Source organism: Thyridium curvatum, assembly GCF_004353045.1.
Source record: "Thyridium curvatum strain D216 chromosome Unknown NODE_69_length_225005_cov_99.022861, whole genome shotgun sequence".
Taxonomy (NCBI): domain Eukaryota; kingdom Fungi; phylum Ascomycota; class Sordariomycetes; order Thyridiales; family Thyridiaceae; genus Thyridium; species Thyridium curvatum.
In genome coordinates this window covers 145,080-171,416 of record NW_022156824.1, presented here as the reverse complement: position 1 = coordinate 171,416, position 26,337 = coordinate 145,080, and the positions used below count along the sequence as shown (strand labels likewise).

Sequence of the window (26,337 nt, the reverse complement as noted above, 5' to 3'; positions counted from 1 at the left end):
AACCTTGACTCGTCCCTGGATGCCTTTTTTTCTTGCTTAGACTTTATGTAGGTGGGTGTGCTGTAAGCGCCTTGTAAAAGTGTCGTCCCTTTAGCAGCCGCCTGTTGGACGATGCTCGAGACTGTCGTGGGCGGTTTGAGATCTAGACCGAGTGCGGGATGACGAAGATAATCACATGGCAGAGAGCCAGCACAAGTGGATATCACTGATGATGCAGACTGCGGTTGACTACATGTGCATCCTCAAGCAACACGCTTGGCGAGATAAGGGGACCAAGAGTATGGGCCTCGAGGTGCTGTGGGTTAAATCTGTAGAGAGAGAGGCTGTAGGCCGACGATGTGGTGCATCTTGGAGGCACACGCAGCCAAATCCCACGATGAGGCTCGCACACACGGGCCGCAGAAAAGGGTCCCGAAGTGCGCGCCGGGGGCCAGTGCATCGGGAGGTTCATTTATACATAAAGGAGCAACCCTGGGACTGGCCGTAATACCTAGCCGTGGGGTGAAGGTGGGTTGAAACAGGTACGGACTGGAGATAATGTCTTGAGGCTGAGCTTGGTTGGTCGCCTCGGACAGAGATATCTCCTACCCATGGCAAGCATCCCCTCCAGCCTTTTGCCTGATGTGCCTCGCCGGCTGTTTGGGACGTAGGGCCAATAAGGGTCGAACTTGCAAGGCGAGTGGGCGGTAGAGTGATTGAGCAGGGCACTGAGTAGATTGCTCCATGATACGTAGCACCGGCCCCGTCCACTCAGTCCTCCGGTGTGCCTTGCTCTTTCGCAACCCAAGACGGGAAGAGGCGAGTTGCGATTTGAAGGTCATCTGGAGTCGGCGAGGTCCAGAACGGGACTGATACCACGAGGCGGTGCCGTGAAGGCTGCCGCCGTGATTCGACTACTGGACAAGGCGGTTCCGTGGGGCTTCAGCCACCTACCTGAGTGCTGAGCCTATGTACAGCCACGCCTAGTCAGCCAGCACTAGCAAACACCCAATCCCTCACACGCCGCCTCGTCCGGTGCCTGGTCATCGAGAGGCTTTCCTGAGAAATGTCATGTGCAGCAAAAGAAGGGGTCTCCCCATCGATTGCTCTCTCCTAGAAGACTGATCTTGTTCCGGGTCGCACGTACGGAGTAGGTAGGCAAGTAGGTAGACACCTTTACTTGTAGACCCGTCTGCAAATGGTCACCGGCAGAATTTGCTAGCAATCAAAGAGATGCGCAAGCGTGGTCTTGGCAGACGCTTCGCCAGAAGAGCGGCGATACACCTGAAGAAGAGAGGGACAGAAGAGAGACTCGGCCGGGCGTGTGCTGCGTAATGGTGAGAAAGGTAGAGGGCAGCGCAGTGCGAATGTCGAGGTACCTTGGAGAAGTCGGAGTAAGAGAATCCACTCTGGCTCGAAAATGGACTCGAGGCCTTACCATTTAGGCCACCCGCGACCCAGCAGGCATCCCCATTGGTCGTCAGCCTCAATGAGACGCGCGTTCCCAGGCCCAGCCCGTCGATTGCTGGCGCAGACTTTGGACATGTACTGTACATACTCACCCCGACCAAAAGACGTTGCGTTTGGGTAACGTAAGGGCGATGAGACGCTCGCTCTCATCCTCGTCGCCACACGAAGACGTCAGTCAGTCGCTTTCTCTCGGAAACGCAGCCTCAGTGCAAAGCACTCTGTACTCGATCGCAAGCAATTGTCCCTCAATCATCTCACCTCTGTGAAGAAAAAACAGAGAACGGAAAGAGGCGAGCATTCGACGTACGTATCCAAAGAGACAAGGTGCCCTCCTGCGGAGTAGGCTGTCCCAAGGGTCTCGGTCCAGAATCGTGGGTCTTGCACGCACTCGTCCATTAAACTATTCTCGTCAGCTTCCTCCGATCGATGGATGTCCTCTTTTTGTTTCATTGCCGCTGATTACGCTCGCACTAGCCAAAGTCGGTACTTCGACGGCAGTGGATCGGGAGCTTTTTGGGTGACGAAGTGGGACGTGGGCATGGGCGGCGAGGCACACGCAATACCCACACCCACTCACACACCCTCCCACGCCTCCTCCTCCTCTGTACCTCTTCTCCCTCCTCCTCACTCATCATCGCTCGTTACCTACCTCCGTACCTTAGTCGTTCGGGAAGCCCACTCCTCACCCCAAGCCAATTTACCTTACTCTTGTCTCGCTGCACCGGCGCCCCTCCACCACCCGCCGCCCACCCCGGTTCTTGAGGGACACGCAACACTGGCGTCGTCCTTTTCCTCCTTGGGCCTGGCACCTACGTACACACATTTGCCAGACTGTACAGTACATCCCATCCCATCCCATCTGCTCATCAAGCGAGCGAGAGGGTGCGAGAGAGAGAGAGGCCGTCAGTTAGCACGCGGAGGCAACGAGAGTACTCTCTTTCGTCGTCAACCTCGCACATCTATCTCTCTTCTCTCTTTCCAACGCCCCCCATTCGCCCACTGGAGAGAGGTTCCATCCTAGGTACCTTTGGATCGAGCCCGCGCCAGACCGCACCTTTCTCAGACTCTGTACCCGTCCCATCTCTTTTAGAACGCCCCCCCTGGTCTCTCTGTCTACTAGGCCGGGCTTGCACCACGCAACGCACACGCACACCCCATTCCACTCTACCCAGGCTTCCGACAAGCATATCCGCATCTTCTCCCTGTCAACTTTGTTCTCTTCCACGTCGCATCAACCGCCTTAAGACGACAACGAGGACGACAAGCGACGGTATTGTCGTGCGCCGGTAATTGAACAACACCGTAGTAGAAGCCGATCGATCACGACTTTCGATGTGGACCCTGCAGGGAACCGCATAACGAGCGGCAAGAAGGGATCCTTCGCGGCTGGACGACCCTCTGACGGAGCAGTCTGTTCTGAATCGTCAGCACCACCGATCGATTCTCACACGACCAAGAAGGTTGTGCAAGCGAGCGCACCGAGCCTTGTCGATAATCTCTCGACAAAGACCAAAACTGATTCAACGCTGCGGCCTGTTGTGCAGCGTCACTTGGCATTGACCAACCCTGCCTCACAGCACGACTGGATCATAGTAGCGGGTTCATCACCACTTCCACCACCACGACTCAACTACGCGGCGGGTGCTGGGAGAGTCCCATCGAAGACATCGCCGACTTCGACGCTCTCCACATACAGCTTCACCTCATCATCGACGGCACCATGGCGCACGATCGAAGCACCGATGCGCAGACGGATGAATGGGGCGAGGAATGGGCGCACGATCTGCGATTGCGGTTTGAGCAACTCCTCCGCACACGGCGGCTGAACGAGCTGGATCTGTCCAGGTCACGGCAAGGATCAAGATCGCCGGCTCCCCGCGAAGCGACGCCATCGAGCACTCCGCTGAGCCCTCGACCCTCGCAATCAGATTCCCGGCCATCTACGTCCTACAGCGGCCTGCAAGGGTCGAGCAGCACACCTCCCACATATTCATCCTTACGAAACCTCCCCAAGATCCCCACACCGCCCGCCGCCCACGACCGAGAGTCGCAAAAGTTTCGCAACTTTCTCATCACACTATCGTCGACCCCAACAAAATACGAGAACCCGGGTCTGCTAGATGAAGCATTACAGGTCATTCCACTCGACCGGATATATGGCGAGGCAGAAGAAGAGAGCCAGGTGATGCAGGCCGAGGCCGAGAGTTTGGGCAATCGGAAACCCGCCTGGGGCTACCAGGATTGTGTCATCAGGGCGTTGTTAAGGTAAGTCTGCAGACTCCAAATCCCTTCGTGCATCTCTCTGCACCCGTCTGGAGGCCATGTTCTGACCATGCTCTCCCGCATCGTTAGGTGGTTTAAGAGATCATTCTTCACATGGGTCAACAACCCGCCGTGCCCTGTATGCTTTTCCCCGACCATTGGGCAGGGCAAGACCGCCCCGACTCCAGATGAGAACGCCTGCGGTGCGCTCCTCGTCGAGCTGTACCGGTGCTCGAGCCCCAACTGCGGAGCCTATGAGCGGTTCCCCCGATATAGTGACGTTTGGCGTCTGCTGCAGACACGGCGCGGCCGTGTTGGAGAATGGGCCAACTGCTTCAGCATGCTCTGCCGCGCGCTCGGCACCCGTGTGCGCTGGGTATGGAACGCTGAGGACCACGTCTGGACCGAGGTCTACTCGGAGCACCAGAAGCGTTGGGTCCATGTCGATGCCTGCGAAGAGGCCTGGGACAACCCTCGTCTCTACACCGAGGGCTGGGGAAAGAAAATGTCGTATGTTGTGGCATTCTCCATCGACGGCGCGACCGACGTCACCCGGCGATATGTACGAAAGTCGGAGTTTTCGGCGGAGCGAAACAGGTGCCCCGAAGAGGTCATGCTGTACATTATGCAGGAGATCAAGAACCTGCGACGGGCCAATATGGACAAGGACAACCGATTCCGGCTAGAGAAGGAAGATTCACGCGAAGACCGCGAGTTGCGACAGTATGTCGTCAACTCGATTGCCCAAGCAGTCACTCAGCTTGTGCCTGGCTCCAGCACCGCCGGTCCCAGCAGCCCGGCCCATGTCGGTAGCGGCAGTACCTCACCGAGTTCCGAAGACACCAAGCTTCCTGCCGAGCTCCCCGGCCAACAGAACGGCAATGCTGAGTGGATAGCCGCGCGCAGCGAGAACGATAGGAGGCAGCAACAGCCTCCGCGCGATCCCCGCGACCCTTCGTTCCGATGAGCGGTCACTATTCGGAGCCGATACTGTTCAGGCCCATCGGGCTTTGAATGGACGCCTACGATCTGACGGCATTTGTACGAAAAGCATCCCATCATCCACGACGACCTTCCGACTGTCAATCTTCTCTTCTAATTCTTTCACTATTGTTGCATAGATAGGAGTTGTCGCTTCCCTTTGCTTCGTTTAACTATCATGCATGCAAGCGCGCAGCTGTGTGTACCTAAACCTTAAACCTTGCCTTGGTTTTCCTTTTGTTACCTCTTCTTTTTTATGGTTATATACCCTTACCGGGGTCTGCATATCAGCATTGGATCGAGATATTACATATTATACATGGGGTCCACGACCGCTGGGGTCAGTGGTTGGAGGAAAGCCTTTTGTGGCTACGGCGTTACGGGGGTCTTTCTAGGCGAGCATGTTGGATGCGAAGCTCTGGGGCATGAGCGAGGTCTGAGATGAAAGGCAGGGCTGCCACGGGACACGGCGACAATGAGGATGGGCTGGGATGGGGGGAACCAGACACAGCTTCGGGAATACCCACGGCCCTTTTTGGAGGCCCAGCAGCAGCGAAACATCCGCAGTGTTCTTCCACTACTGTGGAGGCTGCGGAAGAAATGAGATGATACCTTTGATTGTTCAATAGTTCTGTGCCCTTGGACAACGTGATGGCTTCTGATGCTACATGGAAAGGCCTATTGCCCATGGGTCAAACTGTCAGTCGGACCTTCGGACTTGCCAAGGTCGGCTATATATGCACGATGATGAGCCAAGGCAGGCCCTGATGACCTCGAGAGAAGCAGAGAGAGTCCGTAACCGGTGCTTATCGAATCCCGCTGGCGAGAGGACTGAAAGCTATTCGGGGACCTTGGGAGGTCTGTGTATCAGACTCCTTTTGACTGCATTTTATGCTAGTTATCTGTTAGAATTGTAGAAGCCGGCTTTGAGATTTATTCTTGAATTCGGCATCCTATGTCTTGATTGAAACAGCTGAGCACTCAGGCCATGGATGCAGTTGACGTCGCCTGATAAGCCCCAGTGTATTGTCATGTGGCGGCTTGGCCAGCCAGTTTGGTGTGTCGTTTCACTGGTTGGGGCCGGTCGGGCGATTGAGGGTGGTGCCTCAGGTCGCCAAATTTAGCGCCGCCTATCCTTTCCGTTCAACTTGAGCAAATCCGGACACACACCTTGAGTGACTGAACGACTGCTTGACAGGCAAACCACCAACCCGTCATCACGACACCGTGAACTTCCCCCCTCAGCTCCCCTGCCAGTCTGCTTCACAGCGGTCTCGGCACCCTTTGTGACCGCCTGCGTCTGTCTCGGCCGATAGCAAGTGAGCCATGTTGCCCTCATCGGTGCGGCGCGTGGCCTCGGCGGCGGCTCAGCAATCACCGCTCATCTCGACCTTGGCCGCCGGTGCCTCGAGGCCGATAGCCACCTACACCCTCGCCTCCCGACCCATCAAGCACCAGCGGAGATGCTCCTCGTCAAAACCTTCGAGCTCGGACAACGGCCCCAAGGACCTGCCCGCGGGCCAGTCCGTCCCGGCCTCGACCCAGTCGGCAAAGTCTTCGGGCGAGAAGCGCAAGAGGAAATCCAAGTCCTCGCAGGCCTCGGCGCAAAAGCTCCCCAGCGTGCCCAGCACTCAGCACCTGCCCCTAGAATGTAGGCCGATGCCATTACGTATGCTTCTCTATGTGTCTCGTTACGTTTGCTAACCAGCGGCTCCTTTCCCTTCAACAGCCCTGGCTCTGTCTAGTTTCTTCTCCCAGCATCGGCCCATCTCCATCACCCACAGCCTGCCCAAGACGATCAGCGACGATGCATTCGCCTCAATATTTGCGCCCCGCACCAAGGCCCAGAAGAGTTCGGAGGTGATGAGCACGCTCTCCAAAGCCGTCGACGAGCTCGAGGCGCCCTTCTCCAACCTCGGCCTCGGCGCCGCCCAACAGGCAGACGGCGCCGAGCTGGGCGAGGACAACGTGCACAAGATCGAGCTCAAGCACCCCGACGGCACCGAGTCGAGCCTCTACGTCCAGCTCAACGCCATGGCGGGCCAGTTCCTGCCCTTCCAGCCCCCGCCGGCGCCCCAAGCCGACGCCGCCGAGACCGGAGGAGCCGCGGCGCTCGCCGCCGCCGCCGCCGAGGCGGCCGAGGAGGACGTCGACCGCGAGCACCATCGCGTGTACAAGGCGATCCTCACGATCGAGGAGCAGACCGACGCCCACGGCCAGATTAAGATTGTGGCCCACAGCCCGCAGCTCATCGAGGAGCCCGCCCCGCCCCGGACCTTCCTGGAGCGCATGGCCGTGCGCCACCTGCGGTTCGAGGACGCGCTCCGGTGGCGCGAGAGGCAGATGGAGCGGGAGCGGGAGGACGGCGGCGGCCCGGGCATGCTCGCCATCAGCGTGCGGCGGCAGAAGAAGCTCAAGATGAAGAAGAAGAAGTACAAGAAGCTGATGAAGAGGACGAGGAACCTGCGCCGCAAGCTCATGAAGTAGAAGGCGACCCCGCCAAGATGCAGCGGCAGCACAGACGGGCGTGGGCAATGGGCATGGGCAGTGGCATCTTGCTGCTCATGTAGGCCTGTAGCCCAGCTGCTTCCGGGCTCTTCTGCTTCTTTGTCCTCTGCTGCATCGCATTTCCCTGCAAGTCCCTTGTTTTTTTTCTTCTTTGGCTCTATAGGCATCGTGTACGGTGTTTTTCCTCTTTACTGTGGTTCCTCTGGACCCGCGCAGGAAGTTACCTCACATAGACCAATGTCCCTGCTGGCCAACCGTATGGCTGGCAGCGAACACTTTCCACCTAAGATAGTCATCTGTATACTATTCTCAACATGCATGCATGTCTCGGTTGCGTATTGTGAGGTGATCTAAAGGGTTTCTTTTTTGTCCTAGCGATGTTTGCTATTGGTAGATTCTTCCTCGAGTAGGAACTCATAGAAGCGTCTTCGTAAATATAGAGACAAATGTATAAAGGATTCTGTCTATACATGGCGAGGTAACCTTCATGTACTCGAATACGATTTGTACAAGTCTACTAAAATAGAACGGCTTCAATTAATACACAGGAAGATTGGTTATGGATACCTCACAATGCATGTCCTGAAACATCCATTTGTAAGAAAGATTTAACTTGAGAAAGATAATACTTCACCACAGAAATTAGGTAAACTACTAGGTAGAACTCAGAATATCCGCATTCTCCATTTGGCGGTGAGGCTCTAAAGGTGCAATGGGGCTACAGTGGGTTGTCGTACTACAAGTAGAATGCCGCGAAAAGCCAGAGCTGACCGCCCGGCAGAAATTGAATCTCCGCCAAATTTTTTGGATGTCCATACTGCAGCTATTTTGGAGCACAGAGAGTTCCAGTTCTGCCAGTTTAGCGGCGATATCCTCGAAATTAACTGCACACCTGCGAACTCGGCGAGGCAGAACTCATCATGTCGCGCAAGGCAGTGTAAGTAATAAATTCTTCGAACCTGTTTGAAGAGAATTGGACCGTCCATACTGATTATATCCTGCTTATAGAGACTCGCGGATCCCCGCGCTCATGCGCAATGGCCTCCAAGAGAAGAAACGCAGCTTCTTCGTGGTCGTGGGCGACAGGTCCAAGGACGTCATTGTGAACCTGCACTTCCTCATGTCCCAGTTCGACATCAAACAGAACAAGTCGGTGCTGTGGGCTTACAAGAACAAGCTTCTGGGCTTCACCAGGTACGTTATGTGTGCGACTGGGGCGCATGGTGCTGTTGCTGCTGTCTGTCTGCCCTTGTGTTCGAAATGCTGACGAGGCTTGCTTTCTGTAGTCACCGCAAGAAGCGCGAGAACAAGATCAAAAAGGAAATCAAGCGAGGAATAAGAGAGGCCAACTCCGAGGATGCCTTTGAGCTCTTCGTTTCGCTGTACAACATCCGATATGTCTACTACAAGGAGACGGACAAGATTTTGGGTAACACGTACGGAATGTGTATCCTGCAAGATTTCGAGGCGATCACGCCAAACATCTTGGCGCGGTGTATCGAGACGGTCGAGGGTGGTGGTCTCGTCGTGCTGCTGTTGAAGGGCATGAACAGTCTGAAGCAGCTCTACAACCTTTCCATGGATGTTCACTCGCGGTACCGGACGGAGGCCTACCACGACGTCGTCGCCAGATTCAACGAGCGTTTCATCCTCTCTCTGGGCAGCTGCGAGTCTTGTCTCGTGATTGACGACGAGATGAACGTGCTGCCCATCTCTGGCGGCAAGGATGTCAAGGCCCTGCCACCCCCCGACCTCGACCAGCCCAAGAGCGAATCGCAGAGGGAACTGGAAGATCTGAAGGAGTCGCTCCAGGAGACACAGCCGGTTGGAGCGCTGATAAATCTTGCAAAGACGAACGACCAAGCAAAGGCGCTGCTCACGTTTGTGGATGCGATCGCCGAGAAGACGCTGCAGAGCACTGTCGCCCTGACGGCAGCCAGAGGTCGTGGTAAATCAGCAGCGATGGGTGTTGCTGTCGCGGCAGCCGTTGCGCACGGATACAGCAACATCTTCATTACTTCTCCGTCCCCCGAGAACCTGAAGACCCTGTTTGAGTTTGTGTTCAAGGGCTTCGATGCGCTGGGCTACATGGACCACGTAGACTACTCTATCATCCAGTCGACGAACCCAGACTTTAACAAGGCGATTGTGCGCGTCAACATCCACCGACAACACAGACAGACCATCCAATACATCCGGCCGCAAGACGCACACGTCCTCGGACAAGCCGAGTTGGTCGTCATTGATGAGGCCGCTGCCATTCCCCTGCCCCTGGTGCGAAAGCTCATGGGCCCATACCTGGTCTTCATGGCCTCCACCATCAACGGCTACGAAGGGACGGGCCGCTCGCTTTCACTGAAGCTTATCAAGCAGCTTCGAGAACAGTCTCGAGGTGGCGCAAACCTGGCAGCCGACACCGAAGTTGCGGACAGGAGCACCGGAAGGACAGCAAAGGCTCAAGATACCGCGAGCTACTCTGCCAGGAAGCTGCGCGAGATTACGCTGTCAGAACCTATCCGTTATACACAGGGCGACTCGGTCGAGAAGTGGCTAAACAAGCTCCTGTGTCTTGATGCCACACTGCCGAGGGCCAAGGCTGGCGTGCAGGGGTGCCCGGATCCTGCGCAGTGCGAACTTCTCAATGTCAACCGTGACGCTCTCTTCTCCTTCCACCCCGTCCCCGAGAAGTTCTTGCAGCAGATGGTGGCTCTCTACGTCGCTAGCCATTACAAGAACTCGCCCGATGACCTGCAGCTCATGAGTGACGCCCCTGCCCACGAGCTCTTTGTCCTTGTCCCTCCCGTCTCGGGTGACGGAAGCCGCCTTCCCGAGCCTCTCTGCGTCATCCAGGTCTCCCTAGAAGGCAAGATCAGCAGGCAAAGCGTGCTCAACAGCTTGAGCAGAGGCCAGAGGCCAGCGGGTGACCTCATCCCGTGGCTGGTCAGCCAGCAGTTCCAGGACGACGAGTTTGCCTCGCTCTCTGGCGCGCGCGTCGTCAGGATAGCGACCAATCCCGACTATGTCAACATGGGATACGGTTCAAAGGCACTACAGCTCCTGGTCGACTACTATGAGGGCAAGTTCACCAACTTGTCGGAGAACGGCGCTGCCGCAGCAAACGAGAAGATGACTCGTGTGACCGACGCCGAACTGGCCAACGCCAGCCTGCTCGTCGACGATGTCAAGGTGCGGGATCTTAACAAGATGCCGCCCTTGTTCTCTAGGCTCTCCGAGAGGAAACCGGTTGGTCTCGACTACGTTGGTGTGAGCTACGGCCTGACGCAGCCTCTGCACAAGTTTTGGAAGCGCGCATCTTTTGCGCCCGTGTATCTGAGGCAGACGGCCAACGATCTCACTGGCGAGCACACTTGCGTCATGCTGAGGCCGCTGGAGAACACAGACGACCGTTCCTGGCTGGGCGCGTTTGCCCGAGACTTCCAGAAGCGGTTCCTCTCCCTGCTCTCTTACCAGTTCAGGGTCTTCCCTTCCATAATGGCCCTGAGCATCGACGAGTCCGCCAATGCCGGAGCCAAGCTCGACCAGGCCGAGCCCAGCCCGCTCACCAAGGCCGAGCTGGACAAGCTCCTGTCGCCCTTCGACCTCAAGCGCCTCGAGTCGTACGCGAACAACATGCTCGACTACCACGTCGTGCTGGACCTCATCCCGACGCTGGCGAACCTGTACTTCACGGGCCGCCTCAGGGGCGACGTCAAGCTCTCGGGCGTGCAGCAGAGCATCCTGCTGTCCATCGGCCTGCAGCACAAGGACATCGACGTCGTGAGCGAGGAGCTGTCGCTGCCCGTGTCGCAGCTGCTGGCCATGTTCATCAAGATCCTGCGCAAGATGACGGCGCACTTTGGGTCGCTGGTCGCCGCGGCGGCCGAGGCGGAGCTGCCGCGGGCGGAGAGGCTCGGCGTGAGCATGGCGGACGCGAGCGGGGCGCACGACGACGAGGTCGTGGACACGCGGTTCGTGCCGCTCGAGACGTCGCTCGAGGAGGAGCTCGAGGAGGGCGGGGACGAGGCGCTTGCTGCGGTGCGGAGGAAGCAGCGGGAGCTCATTGACTCGCTTCCGCTGGACCAGTGAGTCCCTCTTTTTTTTTGTTGTTTTTTCCCTTTTTGTCTTTTTGTAAATGCGGTTTTCCCCCCTCCCTTCTGAAGGGAATGTCCGGCACACAACATGTCATGTTTATTTGAGGAGGTTTTACTGACTGGGGCCCCCGCTTCAGGTACGAGATCGAGGGCGACGCACCGGCGTGGGAGGAGGCGGAGAAGCAGGTGGCGAGCGCGACCAAGGGCGGCAAGGCCAACCCCGTGGTCAGCGTCAAGAGCAGCAAGGCGAAGCGCAAGGCCGGGCAGACCACGGCTGCCGAGGTGTACGAGGAGGCGTTTGGGGACAAGGGGCGGAAGAAGCACAAGAAGGCCAAGAAATGAGAGAGAGAGACGTAGCAGAGGGTGGGGATAGGAGTGAGTGTGTGGTGTACGTTGACGTAGGCAGCATCTTGATGTGTCCCCTCTCCGGGGGGCCAGAGGAGTTCATGGAGTTGAAAAACGGAGGGCGGTGTCTTTCTTGCTTCTAGATGTATATAGAGAATTAAAACTATTTCTGCCTACAACCTGTGGGTTTGAATTATTATGCTGGACGGCCGGCGTGGTTTTTCTTCTGCTGTGTTTCTGTACGAAGCTGTGTCATATGTTGTCGAGATAAAGACTACCTTATTATGTCAATGGACTGCCCGTGGTACGGTCTCACATTTGATGAAGAGAACAGCAGCGAGTCACCTATACAAGTACTTGCTCGCTCATGGGCGTGTACACACGATGCATGCACACGTTCGTTTGCTTTTACAAGTACGTGAAGAATGCCCATGCATGGGTGCTGAGTGTGTACAGTGGATCCTCGGGGGAGCTGATCAACAGCCTCGAGGTGGCAATCCAACCAACCACAGGCGCCACAATGGTGAGACGACCACTGTAAGTTCTGCACCGGGGGCTCGCCATCTCCGCTGTATTCCCCATTGAGCGCAATCTCGGCAGCCCGAAAGCCCCCCCCGAAGCAAATCACTTCTGCAAAGCTTGGAAGCCTGTGGGTCGAGCTAAAGTTAAACTATGGCCCCCTGCTCAAGCGCGATTAACTAGGTAAGGGAATACGCGATTGCGATTTTTTTGGGCGATCCGTTTATGCCGATGGTTGATGAACCTTGGACCTTGAATTTCCCCTTCTCCATCCTTTCCACTCGGTCCCAGTCGTTGTGCAAAGGGGAAAGAAGCAGTCTTGGCGGATATACCACCCTCGTTTGCAACACTTCGCCTAGCTAGCTCCCCGTTCAATCGTTTATCGGAGAGCTCTGCTGTCGTTTCAATTGGCAATTCTACGCGTGGACAGGAACTGCTCCGCGTGTCGTCTCAGTTCCCGTCTCCTATCCGGGCCATCCATCTATCTCCTGCCCTTCCTCGTGCCTTGTCCTCCCAGAGAGACCACACAAGCCACTACACACACCCTCTGCCGACCAAAAGATGCACGCATCGCCTTCTCTCAAGGCCGCCGGCGCCCTGGCGGCCGCCCTGCTGCTCGGCACCGCCTCCGCCGCGCCCCGGATCGCCGTCCCGACGCTGGCCCCTCGCGCCGACCCGACGGACCTCTGGGTCACCGTCGACGAGTCCGGCAAGCCCGTGACGGTGACGCCCGTGCTGACGACCATCAGCGGCACGCCGACCGTCGTCTCGGCCGCGCCCCACGAGATCACGGGCACCGTCTTCACGCAGACGGACAACGGCAACGTCCGCACCTCGACGGGCGACGCGCCCCCGCCCGAGGCCACGGGCAAGGACGGCAGCGGCGTGTTCCCCGTCTGCAAGAACGTCGACGGCGCCAACGCGCCCTTCTGCCAGCCCGAGAAGGGCGACACGCTGACGCCCGGCAAGACGTACTATGGTGAGTGAGCCCTCTAGACTTCCCGTCCCTTCTCTTCCTATCCGAGCCTAGATGTCAGAAATCCCCGAGCTAACTCGGCCGCACAAAGTCACCTGGGACCCCAAGTTCTTCAACGGCACAAACACCACCGTCGTCGTCACCGGCTCCTACATCAACGACACCACGGGCGCCATCCTCAGCCAGGCCTTCTCGTCGGACAAGATGGCCGCCGGCTGGGGCTTCTACGCCTGGTCCGTCGACAAGGCCATCATGCAAGGCGGGAACCCGACCAACGTGACCCTCGTCATCAACGCCCTGTCCCCCGGGTCCCAGGCCATGAACCCCTTCGCGGGCCCCACGGTGCGCGTCGCCAACCCGGAGCCCTACCGGCAGCCGCCGCCCAAGGCGCCCACGGGCCCGGCCCTGTACATCGGCCTGCCCACGATCCTCGGCTTCGTCGCGCTGTGCCTCATCGGCACGTGCATCTGGAACCGCAAGACGCGCCGCATCAGCCTGGGCAACATCATGAGCCGCAGCCGCCACGGCTACGGCGCCGGCAAGTCGCGCGCCCAGCGCCTCGGCCTCCGCTCCAACCGCAAGAACAACAACAAGGACCAGTCGATCCACCTGATGGAGCGCGAGGTCGGCAACGGCAACGGCAGCGGCGGCCCGCGCTACCGCGACGAGGACATGCACGCCGCCCCGGCCCAGCATGATGATTGGGACCTGCCGCGGCGCGACAGCGACGCGCTGGGCAGCCTGGCCGGCACGCCGACCGAGGACCGCCACATGGACTTCCGCCGGCCGGGCGCCGGGGCGGCGGCGGCGGCACCGCAGATCCCCGCGCAGAACACGGGGAATGCGTTCCGCGACGAGATGAACCGGCAGCAGAGGGAGCGGGAGTAAAATGCCCGGCATCCAATGTGAGAATGTCGAGGGGAGGGGGGGGCTTTGACCCATGATGCTGGGGCAACGGGCTGAGAGTAAGAGAGGGGGGTAGGGGGCCTGTCTTTCAAGATGAGAGGGAGTAGGATAGACCGGGGGCTCGGTCTAGCAAAGCATCGAAACGAAAATTATAGAGCACAAGGGCCATGTATACGTATGTGCGTATGATCAGTGTATGACATGTATGAAAGGGTGGGAGGGGGGGCGGGGGGCGGACCCAGACATGACAGCCGTTGATGACTGTAATATACAGAAAAATAAATATATTGTAATGTTCCAAGATATCTTGCGGTTTGATGAGAGCGAACGGCGGTTGTTGTGTAGCCCCCTATTAAAGAGGAAATTTGCACTTGCTGATTGTGAAACGGACGAGGACATATAGACTTGGGCCCTGGGAAATCTCGAGGGTGGTCTCGACGCATGAGAACGTGTACATATAGAGCCGTAATGCTGTAAGAAAGAACGTGTTTGAGATACTGTTGGGGAGACTAGAGACTGACTCCCAAGTTGACGTCCTACTGCTTGGGGGCGATCATCGAATAACGAAAGGATGACTTGTCCTACAAAGAACCTCTTGCCATAAGTAACCAAGACATTAGCGAAATCATAGCTCGACACAACACTGTCAAAACCAACGGGACATTCATATCAATCCACGGGGTTCAAGTGTCATCATATACTGGCGAACAGTCCATGATTCAACACCCATCTTGAGAGAGTTGCGAATTCAATCTGAAGGGGATAATCAACCGACCACCTTAAAAGTGCATCACACAGTCAACTCGAAGCACTCATTCAAGGTAACAAGAAACCTTTGAATCAAGACTCTTCAGATTTTGGAGACTAATACGAACACCCGAGCCTCTTCCAGCCCCAGGGCATACTACCGCGGTTCACCATCCCCAACCCGAGCCAAAGCCGTACATAATAAAAAGAAAAGCTGTGCCGTCGTAGGGCGTAATCCTCCACACTCTTTCGGAGATGGTGCCTGAACCCCATTGCGCCTATCATATCCTGAAAAAGTCCCAACCCCGTCCCACCAAATATGCTGTCCAGTCTTGTTTTGAAAGAGTCCTATCCCATAGAGATCCGGATTCAGGATCAAAAGAAAAGAGGCTCCATTTCGGCTGAGCACCACATATCCCATAGTTGATAGTCCCCAGATGAAAGAAGAATAAGCGAGTCCCGTAAAGGGGGGGAGATAAGAAAGAATACAAAAAAAAAAAAAAAGACACCTAAGAGGATTCAATGATCATGACCTTGGTAATGAACCTCCCTGAACCCGATCCCCCAGTGATATCTGTCGACCCGTAAAACTCCGTCACTTCAGAACTCCGACGCTTGTGAAAATCAAAATGATAGAAAGACAGAAAAGGAAAATCCACCATGACAGGCTCGGGTGTGGTAAGCGGTATGCGCAAGTATATATGCGTTTGTGGGTTGCGTGCGAGAGAGGGGATATCAATAACTAAAATCGACATTATTCATAGTGGCCAACATTTTATTATCCTGGTCCGTTGTCGAACTGGACGAGGTTGTAGATGACGTTGAGTGGCCAGTGCCGTGAGTCGGGACGTCTGACTGTGTCGTCTCGGTCTGGTGTAGCTCGTGATCCTCGGGAGGGACGCCGCTGTCCGAGTAGCCCAGATCGCGCATCTGCTGGAAGCTCCAGCTGGGCTCGAAGCGCTTGCTGTGCCACGCCACGTTGACACGCTCGTACATCTCGTCGATCTGTTCGAGACTGATCTTGCTCGTCTCGTAGACCATAAAGTAGACGAAGAAAATGGCTAGCACGCAGAAGGCACCCCAGACGAAGAAGACCTTGGAGCCGAGATCTGCCGCTCCCTCACCGTCCCCGACAAGGTACGGGGTGCCGTAGGCGATGCCAAAGTTCAGAAGCCAGTTGGAGGCGGTGGATACCGACATAGACTTGGCTCTGACTTTCAGGGGGTAGATCTCCGAGGTGACGACCCAAGCGACGGGGCCCCACGAGGCGGCGAAGAAGAAGATGAATATCGCGACAAAGATGATGAGTATCTGATTAGCGGCCTGCTTCATGTTCTCGTGGGCGGCGGTCGTGAAGGACGCAATGAGGAGCTCGCACACGGCCATGCCGGTGGCACCAATCATCAGGAGATTGCGGCGACCCCAGGACTCGACGACCAGCAGACCGGGCATGGTTGAGACGACGTTGACGAGGTTGAGAATGAGGGAGATAAGGAAAGGGTTGTTGATACCGGCTCCTTTGAAGAACCAGGTACTGTAGTACATGATGAAATTGACACCAGTTAGTTGCTGTAGCATCTGCAGGCCACATCCAGTCAAGAGCCGGCGGCCAAGATGAGGAGAGCCACAGAAGATGTCTTTGTAGGAGTCGGGACCCAGCGCGAGTTCATACTCGTGGTTGGCCTGAATCTCTGCCAGTTCTTCGACCAGAGCCGGGTGCGTGATGTCGAGTCGTCGTAGACGGCTGAGTGAAAGAGCAGCGGAATCTCTGAGGCCGCGCTTGACCAAATATCGAGGAGTCTCGGGAAGAATGATGAGACCAAGAGACAGAACGCACGCCCAAGTCAATTGGAGACCCATGGGAATACGATAGGCCGCAGCACCATCGATTTTGTAAGTCAACATGTTGGTGATCGATGCGGCCAGCAGACCCATGGTGATGAAGAGCTGGTAGGCACACACGAGCGTACCACGAATCCATTTGGGTGCCATCTCGGACTGATACAATGGAACCAGAACGGAAACAGCGCCCACGCCTACGCCGGCGAAGAACCTACGGTTGAAACGAATTAGTTTCGGATACCTGGCGAGGGGTGAAGATGGGACGAAATGGAACCGAAACTCGACGCCGGTCCCTGGTTAGGCTTACCTTCCGACAACCAGCATCGGGATATCAGCTGAGCAGACTTGGAATATGACCCCGAGACAGAAGATACCGATGGCGATTATGAGAGATATCCGGCGACCCCAGAAATCACCAGCAGGCGCGGATATGACTGAGCCGATTAGGGTGCCTGCGCTGAGAATCGCCACAATGAGCGACGATTGGTTGATCGACAGGTCGAGTTCTCCGTCCTTGTTATGATAACCCGTCGAGAACTGTTCCCTGAACGACGTCATGGCGAGAATGCCATTTATACTCCTAAACACGTCGAAAGTCAGCGAGGATGCTCACACGACAACGATGAATGACACGCCTCCCAATCCTGCAATCCCTTCGGCCACCCCCCCCTGCTCCGGCCGCGACGCCTTCCATGCGACTCTTGCACATCTCGTCGACATCTTTCCCCCTCTCTTGCATGTCCGAGTCGTCCTGCCTCAATTCGCCCGCGAAGAAAAGACCTAGTTCCCTTACCCTGTGTCGTAACCAAAAAGAAGACCACCCGTGGCGACGAAGAAACCGACCATGATGGCCGGCGCTGAGGAACCGGCGACATTGTCGGGCTTGTGCCAACCCATGGCGATCGCCATGGTGAAGGAGTTGGGACCGTCAGGCCGGGATAGGCTCGGTTAAAGTGGTTCTATCGCCAGTTTGTCGGAATCGAGAGCGAGACTCGACGACGGATGGAATCGCGTTTGACGACCATTTGACAGGCGATGTGGTCGTTGTCGTCGCTGCACCGTGGGTGTTGGTCGTCGTCGTCCCGATCGGTGGATGGAATGTCGTGACGGCTGGATTGAGGGTGATTGTGATTGATTAGAGAGACGGGCAGAATAGGTAGACAGAGTTTGGGGTGGCCGTGGGCGAGCGTGAAATCTGGGTGTGGGTAATAAAGAGTGGAGAACAAGGGAAGAGGAGAGACAGGACAGACTGGTGGGATGGGGAGAGAGAGGCGCGAGAGAGAGGATGGACGAGGGCGGGAGGGCATCGAGGATCAGCAGTTTTCTGGCTGGGACTGGGGGCATCACGCCCTCATTGGCCCAGCTTCGACTGTGACCGTGTGCCCGTCCCAGACCCGCACACACTTTCGCTCCCTGCTTCTTTTCCCAATCCGGACAAGAGCCAAATCCACCTCCTCTTCTTCTGCTGCTGGACGGGGGCCCTTTTCTTGTCCTCCCCAAGGCCCAGGCGAGCCAGGCCGAGTACAATACAATGCCAGCTAGTGGCCCTTCCCCCCTAGCCAAGCACGCCAAAAACCGCAAGCCACCTCGCTTGGTTGGTGGTACTTGGTGCTCAATGAAGGGCATTCGACAGAGGTACTTGGCTCGAGCCGGCCGCTTACCCGGGCTGAGAGGTAGCCGATACTTTGGAGGAACTCGTCGTTCCATGTCAGCACCCAGACTGGAAGGCGACACAACGGCGGCCACTTTTCGAACAAGTGTTGCTCGCGGATATCGCGAGAACCATCGCACTTGTGTATGACAGTTGGCTTGATGAGATGTGAACCGACCCATGCGTTGCGGCCGCTTCCTTGTACCCAGGTATGTACATTTGGCCCAGGAGATGACCGGATGCCTATCGCAAAACCAGAGGCAGCGACTGTTGTTTCCGTCACTGTCAAATGGACTGCGTGCCAGTCCACGCGCTACCAGAGTGGACGGGAGAATGGCCCCCAGCACGCACGTTCTTTTGGCGTGCCATTTTGTGAGACAGATGGTCAGGGCAGTGGCTGATTGCCTCGTCCACCCCAGAATCTGGCCCCCCCTTCTCCTCACAAGGTTTCTCGGGGGTCACAGCGCCGGGGATGCCTGACTACCTTACCCAGCCTAGTACGGAGGAGGAGAGATGCAGTCCCTTCAAAAGTACTGCCAGGTACTCCGGACTTGTTGGCGAAGTCCATGCACCAGCCAAAAAAGCGGCGAGCAAGGTCAATCCAGCGACCGAGTTTTGCAAGCCACCTCAGCAAGCGAATGTACCCCTTGGCCAATAAATCGCCAGAAGAGGTGCATTAGGACCGCAGCAGTCTTGTCGTTTGGTGTTAGAGTTTTGGGGCCATAAGCTACTCCGTATGGTCATTTGCCATTAAGGGGCTACTACCCCGTATTCATCAGCTGTCAAACCGTTGGTTTCTTGGGACGCTGGGCGATGACGATGTCGACCAGAGAACACCAGTGCTTTCTGCTTTCGAAGTTATTGGTCAAAAGGTCTGTTGGATGAGCGATCGTTCTGGACTGGTCCGTGTCGTGTCGATCCAAGGAGCACGCAATGGGTGCAGTGTACAATGGCAGAGCCCTGGCCAGGGCGGAAGGGCGGGCAGTAGGGAGCCAAGGAGGGCCATCACCCGCATGCACACTCTGCCCGATCCTAGCAAGCCTGGGGCCAAGTTCCAGCAGGGGTCACTGAGAGGCCCTTGTCCGGCCTGTAGCCAAAGGCAGGTGTATGCGCTGTGGCTCGCCCCCAGGCTAATGAGCTGTATTTCAGGTGGACGCCACGTTTCTCAGACCACCCTTGGCTGTCGTAACCGAGATAAAATCGAGAGCATGGCAGGTATGTCTCGGACAGGCTAGACACTCTCCCAGGAAGCCGTCTTGCGATCTGTGCTCATCATCTCTGGAGGAGGTATCGCAAAAGCAGGAAAAATCAATCAACCAAAGATTGACAGGCGGCTGTTGTCTGACCCAAGAGAATCGGCAACAACGGCTTTCTGGGATGGCCGCCGAGAAGTGTCAATGATCCTCTTGGGTGCTGCTCCACCTCCTTGCTTCAGCACCATGTATGGATACTGCAAATTGACTGGATTTTAGGTCGACTGGAGCAGGAAGACGGACGGGCTTGACCGTTTCCGATCGACAGGGAAGACGTCTGGAGTGGTCTTTCTTGGGCGAGGGTTTGCGGGGAAGGGGTGACTCCGAAGAGGCAGGAAAGTGCGTGCTGAAAGTGCAGGCCACAAGCTCTTTCCCTCCTTTAGCTACATATTTGGCGCTAGCTAGCCTGCAGGAACCCCCCCGGGCCCCGTCTAAACGACGTGCTTTCCACGACGGGCGGACGCTTAGCTATTAGTCCAATGCTGTTCCATTGTTGTATAAGGTCGAAGCATGATATGATGGCAACGGGTATCTGGTTCCCATGCTCGCTAGATGCTTGACAAGGTGACAGCACAGACAGTGCAGTGCAGCCGCAGAGTCGTGGTGGAAATCCTCCGTGCCTTGGCCTGCACAGACTGGCGGCCCTGATTGCTTCAGAGGTACTTTTAACAAGAAAACACTGTCTCCCTGTAGGCCTCGATGGGAGACTGGAAAGAGAAGAAGGATTGCCATGTCACCAACAAGCCATCTCTCTTCTCTCAGTCTCTCGAGACAAGACGAGTGCGACGTCTGACCAGGAGAGGCGCGCAAGGCAAACCAAAGAAGGGCACCTGCATTGGCTGGTTTGATCTCTCTTCTTGTCTGTCGAGACAGGACTCTACCATGCCATGGCCTCCGTGGGCGGGCAGGCCGCCTGCCTCATCTCGGGAGACTACAGGATCAAATCTTAGCATGAGAATGACAAAGGTGTCGCAACCGGCTGTCGTTGTGACTCTCTGCACTTGTCATCGACGCATGTGCCTGCCCAGCCGAACTGGCCTTGCAGTGCCGGTCCCCGCCATCGCAGCTCTTGTCAAACAAGTTGGTGTCTTTCGATCGAGCTTGTCTCACAACGATATAGCTTCGGCCAGACCTTGGTCAAAAGCTAGGGTTCGCTCAAGCCCTCCGAGGTCTTAGCTCGCCTGCACGATCTCCGTCATCGGCTCTACCCAGCTTGAGCCTTCGCTCTCGGACCAGCAAACCACATTATCTTGACATCACTCTGTTGCCTCATCAGCCCCAACAACACCCCTTTGGCCTGTTCCCCCCCGGCTCCAGATCTCAGCGTCGTGGCATGACCTCGGGGCAACCTGCGGCCTATTCGGTACCAACACACCACTTGGGACACTTGGGTGTTGGGGCCAAGGCCTGCCCAGAGCTTCCCCAGGCTTCGGAATGAGATTTGGTGCCCACTGCCGCAACCACATCGGCGCCTTGCTGCCGAGACGTCGCAATCCCGTTGACAGGAGTGCCTCCGTTGAAGGCCCTTTTTTGTGATTCGAGCTAGTTGATCAACGCGTGCGTTGGTCTGAATGAATGGCAAGGCTCTGCAACTCTGCACGGCCGCACAAAGCTGACCTGCGGCACGGTCCTTAATGGCCTCAATAAGAGGCCGGGACCTGGGTCTCTCTCTGCTGGTCCCGGCCGCCTTTACCGCTTTCCAGCCCCGTGGACCCCAGCTTGGGGTCCCAACCAGTCAGATAGATGTTTGTCACTTACAAGCTGCCTCACCGGTAGATCTTTGCTTTTGGTACATGTGCTTTGGCGATGCATATCTTGGTCCTTTGTATCGAAGGGCGACCCGCAGGTCTTTCCCTCGTACCTGCAAGCAAGATATCTATTCTTGACCAAGCAGAAGCGGCGTTTGGCGACGAGGGGGGGGAGAAAGGTGTGTACGAGGGAAGTACAGCACTATTTCTTGGCTCACATGCATTCCCTTACAAGGAAATGCCCGGCGCACCTCCCGTCCCAGGTCAGATTCTGACAAGAGTGGTGGGAGATGGTACCCAAAGGACGATTCGAGCCGGGGTGAGATGATCCCGGCTTGCCCTCCCCGACCAATGAGCTTCAGGCGGGCAGACGTAGGTAAGCGGCACAGAAGCAAAAGATGGCGCAACAAGTTTTGCGAGTGACTTGTGATCCTTTCTCGTCTGTCACTTCCCACAAGATTTGAGCATCCACTGTGGCCTTGTAGGTAGTGGCTTACTGTCCAGAGTGCAGGACGTTGTCGCCGCTGCCCACAGATTCACCGCCGGTTTACATAAGAGTGACTCCCAACGAGAAGCCCAAACCCCGCAGGCATCGAACGATGGTCCGGTCGCTGAAGACACTGTAAGACGTGCGTCTGGCTGTACGGAGTACACTTCGTAGGTAGTGAGCAAGGAGTCCACCACAACCGCCCGAGGACGAGCAGGCAAATAGGCTACGCCAAGCTGTCTCTCCGTTAGTTATGTCCCAAGCATTGAACCCGAGGTAGGAACCTCCCCTTTCGGCCCAAAGCCGCCTGTCGGCAACACCCGCCTCGCCCATGTTTATGACGATGTCGGCTACTATCCCGACAGCCTTCCCCGGCTATCAGCCCTACGGCGGGTATTTCAAAACGCCCTCGACATGAAGAGAAAAGCACGAGATACCGGGGAGAAGACGCCATGTATTTCCCCGGCCAGAAAATTTTGCTGCTCCGCTCCGATCCGCTTTGTTAAAGCCGGCCGCCGCTCTCCGTAGGGAGAAGTCGATGGAAGAGTGAACTCGTGTCATCGTGGTGTTGCTAGTCGTAATTGTAAGACAGATACCATGAGCGGGTCCTATCTCCTGTTTCTGAGTTTGTGTTTGCCCTGAGCACCCTGATTGCTACGTTTCACAGCGTACTTGAACAAGGCTCCAGTAGCCGAGCCGAAGGGGGTGAGAGGGGAGACAGACTACAATGTCTTTGGTATCCCGCGAGGAGTGTCTTTTGAAGGAAAAAAGTTCGAGGACCTTGCCATGTGTAGCAGCTTAGACACTCTTGAGGATATAAGCTCGACCAAATGACCCAAAAGCTCTCATATCCTCAGCAACGGGGCAAGAAAACAATTTTTGGAAGATCATCTTGTAGATTCCAAGAATACAGAGCCAAGCAGATGCCTTGGTACCTATAACATATAATAAAGTACAGAGTGTGATCCAGTTCTGCAATATTCCAAGCAAACAACGTCGTGACACAGTAATCCCTTTCCAGGCACCCTCAATTTTCACCCATCACCCATTGGTGTGATGCATCTAGAACTCCAGAGTGGGCTTGACGCCCTTAACTCGGCCAATCACCTGCTCGGGGGCGTACTTGGGGATGACCTCATCATCGTGCAGCATCTCGAACTCCTCCGTGGCGTCGCGGCCCATGAAGTTCATGATGGCTTGGGGACCACCGGGGTGCTCCTCGAGCCAGTTGCTCAGGTCCATAACAACGCCCTTGACAACGACCCACAGGTCCTCCTTCGTGTTGTGCTTAGCAACCTCCTCCATCGTGTACTCCTTCTCGGGGATCTCAAACTTCTTGGGGTTGTTGGGCTTGGCAGCAGCCTTGCCCTCGGCAGTCTGCGGAGACGGGCCGGCGGCAGAAGTCTGCTGTGACTGGGGAGCAGATGTCTGGACGCCGGAGCCAGAACCGGAACCCCACTCAACGGAGATCTTGCCGGGCTGGGATGGGTCCAGGTGCAGCGAGATCTGGCCGAGTCTCTGCGTGGCACTAGAAGAGCCCTTAAGGGCCTGCTGGAAGAGGTAGTTGCTGGCAGTGTCACCAGCGACACGGCCGTAGACGACGCAGCCAAGCAGTGATGAACCACCCAGACGGTTGGCACCGTGCACACCACCAGCAAGCTCACCACAGGCGAAAAGGCCGTCAAAGGCCTTCTGCTCAGAGTTGAGAACCTGGGCCTTGTCGTTGATCTCGATACCACCCATGGTGAAGTGGAGAACGGGCTCCATCAGCGCGACGTGGAAGTCGTCATCGATGTCGAGGGGCAGGTTGTGGAAGAACTTCTTGCCCCAAGGATCCTTCTGCTTACCATCGGCGATGGCGTTGTAGGTCTTGAAGGTCTTCTGGAGGTGGTCGGGAGAGCAGCCAATCTCTTTGGCGAGCTGCGCACCAGTCATCTTCTTCATGAGGCCGCGGCCAGAGTAGTGGCGGGTGTGGAAGTCGAGGGTGTTGGAAGCCTTGGAGTTGAGGATGAGGCGGATGGGGAACTTGCCCTTATCCTTCTCCTTCCACATCATGCCCGACACGTAGTCACGGTGGCCGAGCTCGTCACAGAAGCGGTCACCGTCGGCGTTGAGCAGCAGACCACCCTCGCCACGGAGAGCCTCGGCAGCCAAGAACTTCCACTTGGAGCCGGGATCCTTGGGGTCGACCAGACCCGTGGGGTGAACCTGGACCTTGTCCATGTCAATGCCGTTACCACCAATGGCCATGACCATCTTCTGGCCGTCGCCAGTAGCGTGGGAGCCGTTGGTGGTAGCGAGGCCGAAAGTGTCGGGTCTGTGCTTCTTCAGCAGTGACGAGTCACTGAAGTCGGCGGCATAACCGCCCGTGGCGAGGACGACAGGGCCGTCCAGGGAGTGATGCTCGCCGTTGAACTCGTACTGAACACCGGTGACCTGGTTGCCCTCCTTGTTCAGACCAGTGACACGGGCCTTCTTGATGATCTCAACCCGGTCGGGTTCGGTCTCGGCGAGCTCCTCTAGCCTTTGCATGAGGGCGTAGGTGATAGCCATACCAGGGAACTTTGCATCGTGTCCTCGGTGCGTCCGGGGCTGTGAGTGGCCACTGGATTGGTGTTAGCAAATGCTGCAGTCTTTATGCTACAGAACGGGAAAAACTCACCCTAGCCGGGAAACCAGAGTAAGGTCTAGGTTGAAGACGTCCTGCAGCCACTCGACGGCGGCAGCGGACTTGTATGTGAGGACCTTGATGAGGTCGGGTCTGGCCTTGTCACGGGCCGACTTCAAGGTATCATCGTAGAACTGCTTGACGCTGTCTGCGATGCCGAGATCAACCTGTGTCCTGGTCAGGGCACCGTTGATGCCGGACGTGGCCTTTGTGGAGTTGCCTCCGAAGAAGCCTGCGAGTCGAACGTGGTTGTTAGCATCATCTGTTCCGGGGGATGGGCGGCAGGTGGTTCGGAATGGGATAAGGGCGTGCGCGACTCACCTTGCTTGTCCAAAACGACGACATTGCCACCGTTCAGGTAGATAGTGTGCGCGGCACTCAATCCGGACACTGTAAGGGAGAATTGTCAGTATTCTCATGACCTGATGTGATGCGAGCATATGCTTGCGGGGTTCGGAAATCTTACAGCCGCCGCCAACGACAATGACTCTGGGTGCCATTGTGCGAGATGTGCCTCGAGATATCAGTGGACAGGAGAGGGTATACGGATGACAATGGCAAGGCTAGGGAAGGCAATGACAGAGAAGGAGACGATGGTCTTTGGCAGAAGAAATGGAGGAAGAAGGGAGAGAGTCTAGCATGTGCGCAACCAAGGAATGGAGGCGTAGTTATTCTCTGCCAGCAGTGCCCTTGTTGCTCTGGTGCGGCTTCCGAGGGACTGCACTAAGCCGAAACGCTGGCACGCTGATTCGTGGTTGTCCACTCCACTAGCTGTGCCGAGGTCGACCTAAAAATGGGGTAAGCAATGGGTTTATGCCGTCAGTGAGACTTGCCCACTGTTCCTGCGGGGGCGGCACTGGTCGCCGCGTTGGGATGCGATTCATTCACGGTAGCTGCGCTCAATGTCGGGCATTGCGCGTTGAACAGCAGCACTTTCATAATATGTAGGTATCTCACGATGGCTTTGTGCACCTATTAGAGCCCCATCTTGACCTTTTGCGCCCCGTACAGCCAAGAAAATGCTGGACTTTGCGCGGGTTGTGCTTCGTTTAGGTGTGTACCGAAGATACCTCGCTCCCTCGTTGGAGTTAGGCCCGAGATCCATTCGCCGCAGAAGCCGGAGGACAAGGACAACACACGCCCGTCCAGCTATGTCTTTCGTTGTACATAAGTACCTAAGTGAAGCCCATCTTAGCCTCCTTGAAGAGTTTTACAACCTACCTTACAGAGACTTCATATTTTGCCCTTGCAGTGAGGGATGAATTGCAGGCGACGGCTCCTACGCCCGAGTCACGAGGTCCCTACAGTTGCCCCTGGTGGTGGGAACAGCACATCATGCTTCCCCACAGTAACCCCAAAGCTAGAGTCGTCCCACTGTCCCATAACTACCAGCAACGGGGTTTTCACATGTGAACTTCCCCAGCCAGTCGACTGCATCTGTAGGTCATCAATCACCGGCCTGGCATCCAAATTGGCCAGATTTGTCACTGTCGCCGGGCTGGCCGACCTTCGCCGTGTCACATGCCTCCGCCCTCGCCTCACTCCTTTTCAGGCCTTGTGAAGGGTGAATCTTTTGGATGTGCTAGAAAAGAAGAAAAGAGGATTGGTAGCCCAGGCAGCAAAACGTGCATAGCAGCAGATGAAAGTTGTCCCGGCTGGAGCAGAAGGCCTATCCGCCAGCAACCTGGGGTGTACTTCGCACAGCTCAAAAGGAAGTCCTGTATCGGGTCGGCCAAGGCCGTCAACATTTCCAAATACCTACTTTCCCCGTGATTGGCACCCCGTGGAGAATCAGTGCAGTTCCAAAAAGTTGGGGTCCGCCTTGAGCATGGCTTGGCTCCTGATGTGATCCGCTTTGAAGGGTCCGCCACATGTTTGAGTCGTTCGCATCACCAGGTCTAGAA

General features: G+C 56.5%; 6 protein-coding genes across 6 annotated transcripts; 4 read left to right on the top strand and 2 right to left on the bottom strand.

Annotated features, from left to right (window-relative positions):
• Positions 1–3,169: 3,169 nt before the first annotated feature.
• E0L32_009513 (uncharacterized protein) lies at positions 3,170–4,678 on the top strand (the record flags this gene model as incomplete). Its single annotated transcript, XM_031144486.1, has 2 exons — positions 3,170–3,714; positions 3,802–4,678. 2 exons carry the CDS (start codon positions 3,170–3,172, stop codon positions 4,676–4,678), a joined length of 1,422 nt encoding a protein of 473 aa, XP_030991032.1.
• Positions 4,679–6,018: 1,340 nt separating this feature from the next.
• E0L32_009512 (uncharacterized protein) lies at positions 6,019–7,179 on the top strand (the record flags this gene model as incomplete). Its single annotated transcript, XM_031144485.1, has 2 exons — positions 6,019–6,343; positions 6,401–7,179. 2 exons carry the CDS (start codon positions 6,019–6,021, stop codon positions 7,177–7,179), a joined length of 1,104 nt encoding a protein of 367 aa, XP_030991031.1.
• A 941-nt stretch (positions 7,180–8,120) lies between these two features.
• E0L32_009511 (uncharacterized protein) lies at positions 8,121–11,633 on the top strand (the record flags this gene model as incomplete). Its single annotated transcript, XM_031144484.1, has 4 exons — positions 8,121–8,137; positions 8,209–8,394; positions 8,487–11,282; positions 11,429–11,633. The coding sequence occupies 4 exons, from the start codon at positions 8,121–8,123 to the stop codon at positions 11,631–11,633; spliced, it is 3,204 nt and encodes a 1,067-aa protein (XP_030991030.1).
• A 1,083-nt stretch (positions 11,634–12,716) lies between these two features.
• Positions 12,717–14,019, top strand: E0L32_009510 (uncharacterized protein; the record flags this gene model as incomplete). Its single annotated transcript, XM_031144483.1, has 2 exons — positions 12,717–13,134; positions 13,223–14,019. The coding sequence occupies 2 exons, from the start codon at positions 12,717–12,719 to the stop codon at positions 14,017–14,019; spliced, it is 1,215 nt and encodes a 404-aa protein (XP_030991029.1).
• Positions 14,020–15,519: 1,500 nt separating this feature from the next.
• On the bottom strand, positions 15,520–17,535 carry E0L32_009509 (uncharacterized protein; the record flags this gene model as incomplete). Its single annotated transcript, XM_031144482.1, has 3 exons — positions 15,520–16,837; positions 16,934–17,206; positions 17,420–17,535. 3 exons carry the CDS (start codon positions 17,533–17,535, stop codon positions 15,520–15,522), a joined length of 1,707 nt encoding a protein of 568 aa, XP_030991028.1.
• A 5,292-nt stretch (positions 17,536–22,827) lies between these two features.
• On the bottom strand, positions 22,828–24,933 carry E0L32_009508 (uncharacterized protein; the record flags this gene model as incomplete). The annotated part of the gene is made up of 4 exons (XM_031144481.1): positions 22,828–24,370; positions 24,428–24,665; positions 24,755–24,823; positions 24,900–24,933. 4 exons carry the CDS (start codon positions 24,931–24,933, stop codon positions 22,828–22,830), a joined length of 1,884 nt encoding a protein of 627 aa, XP_030991027.1.
• Positions 24,934–26,337: the final 1,404 nt, after the last annotated feature.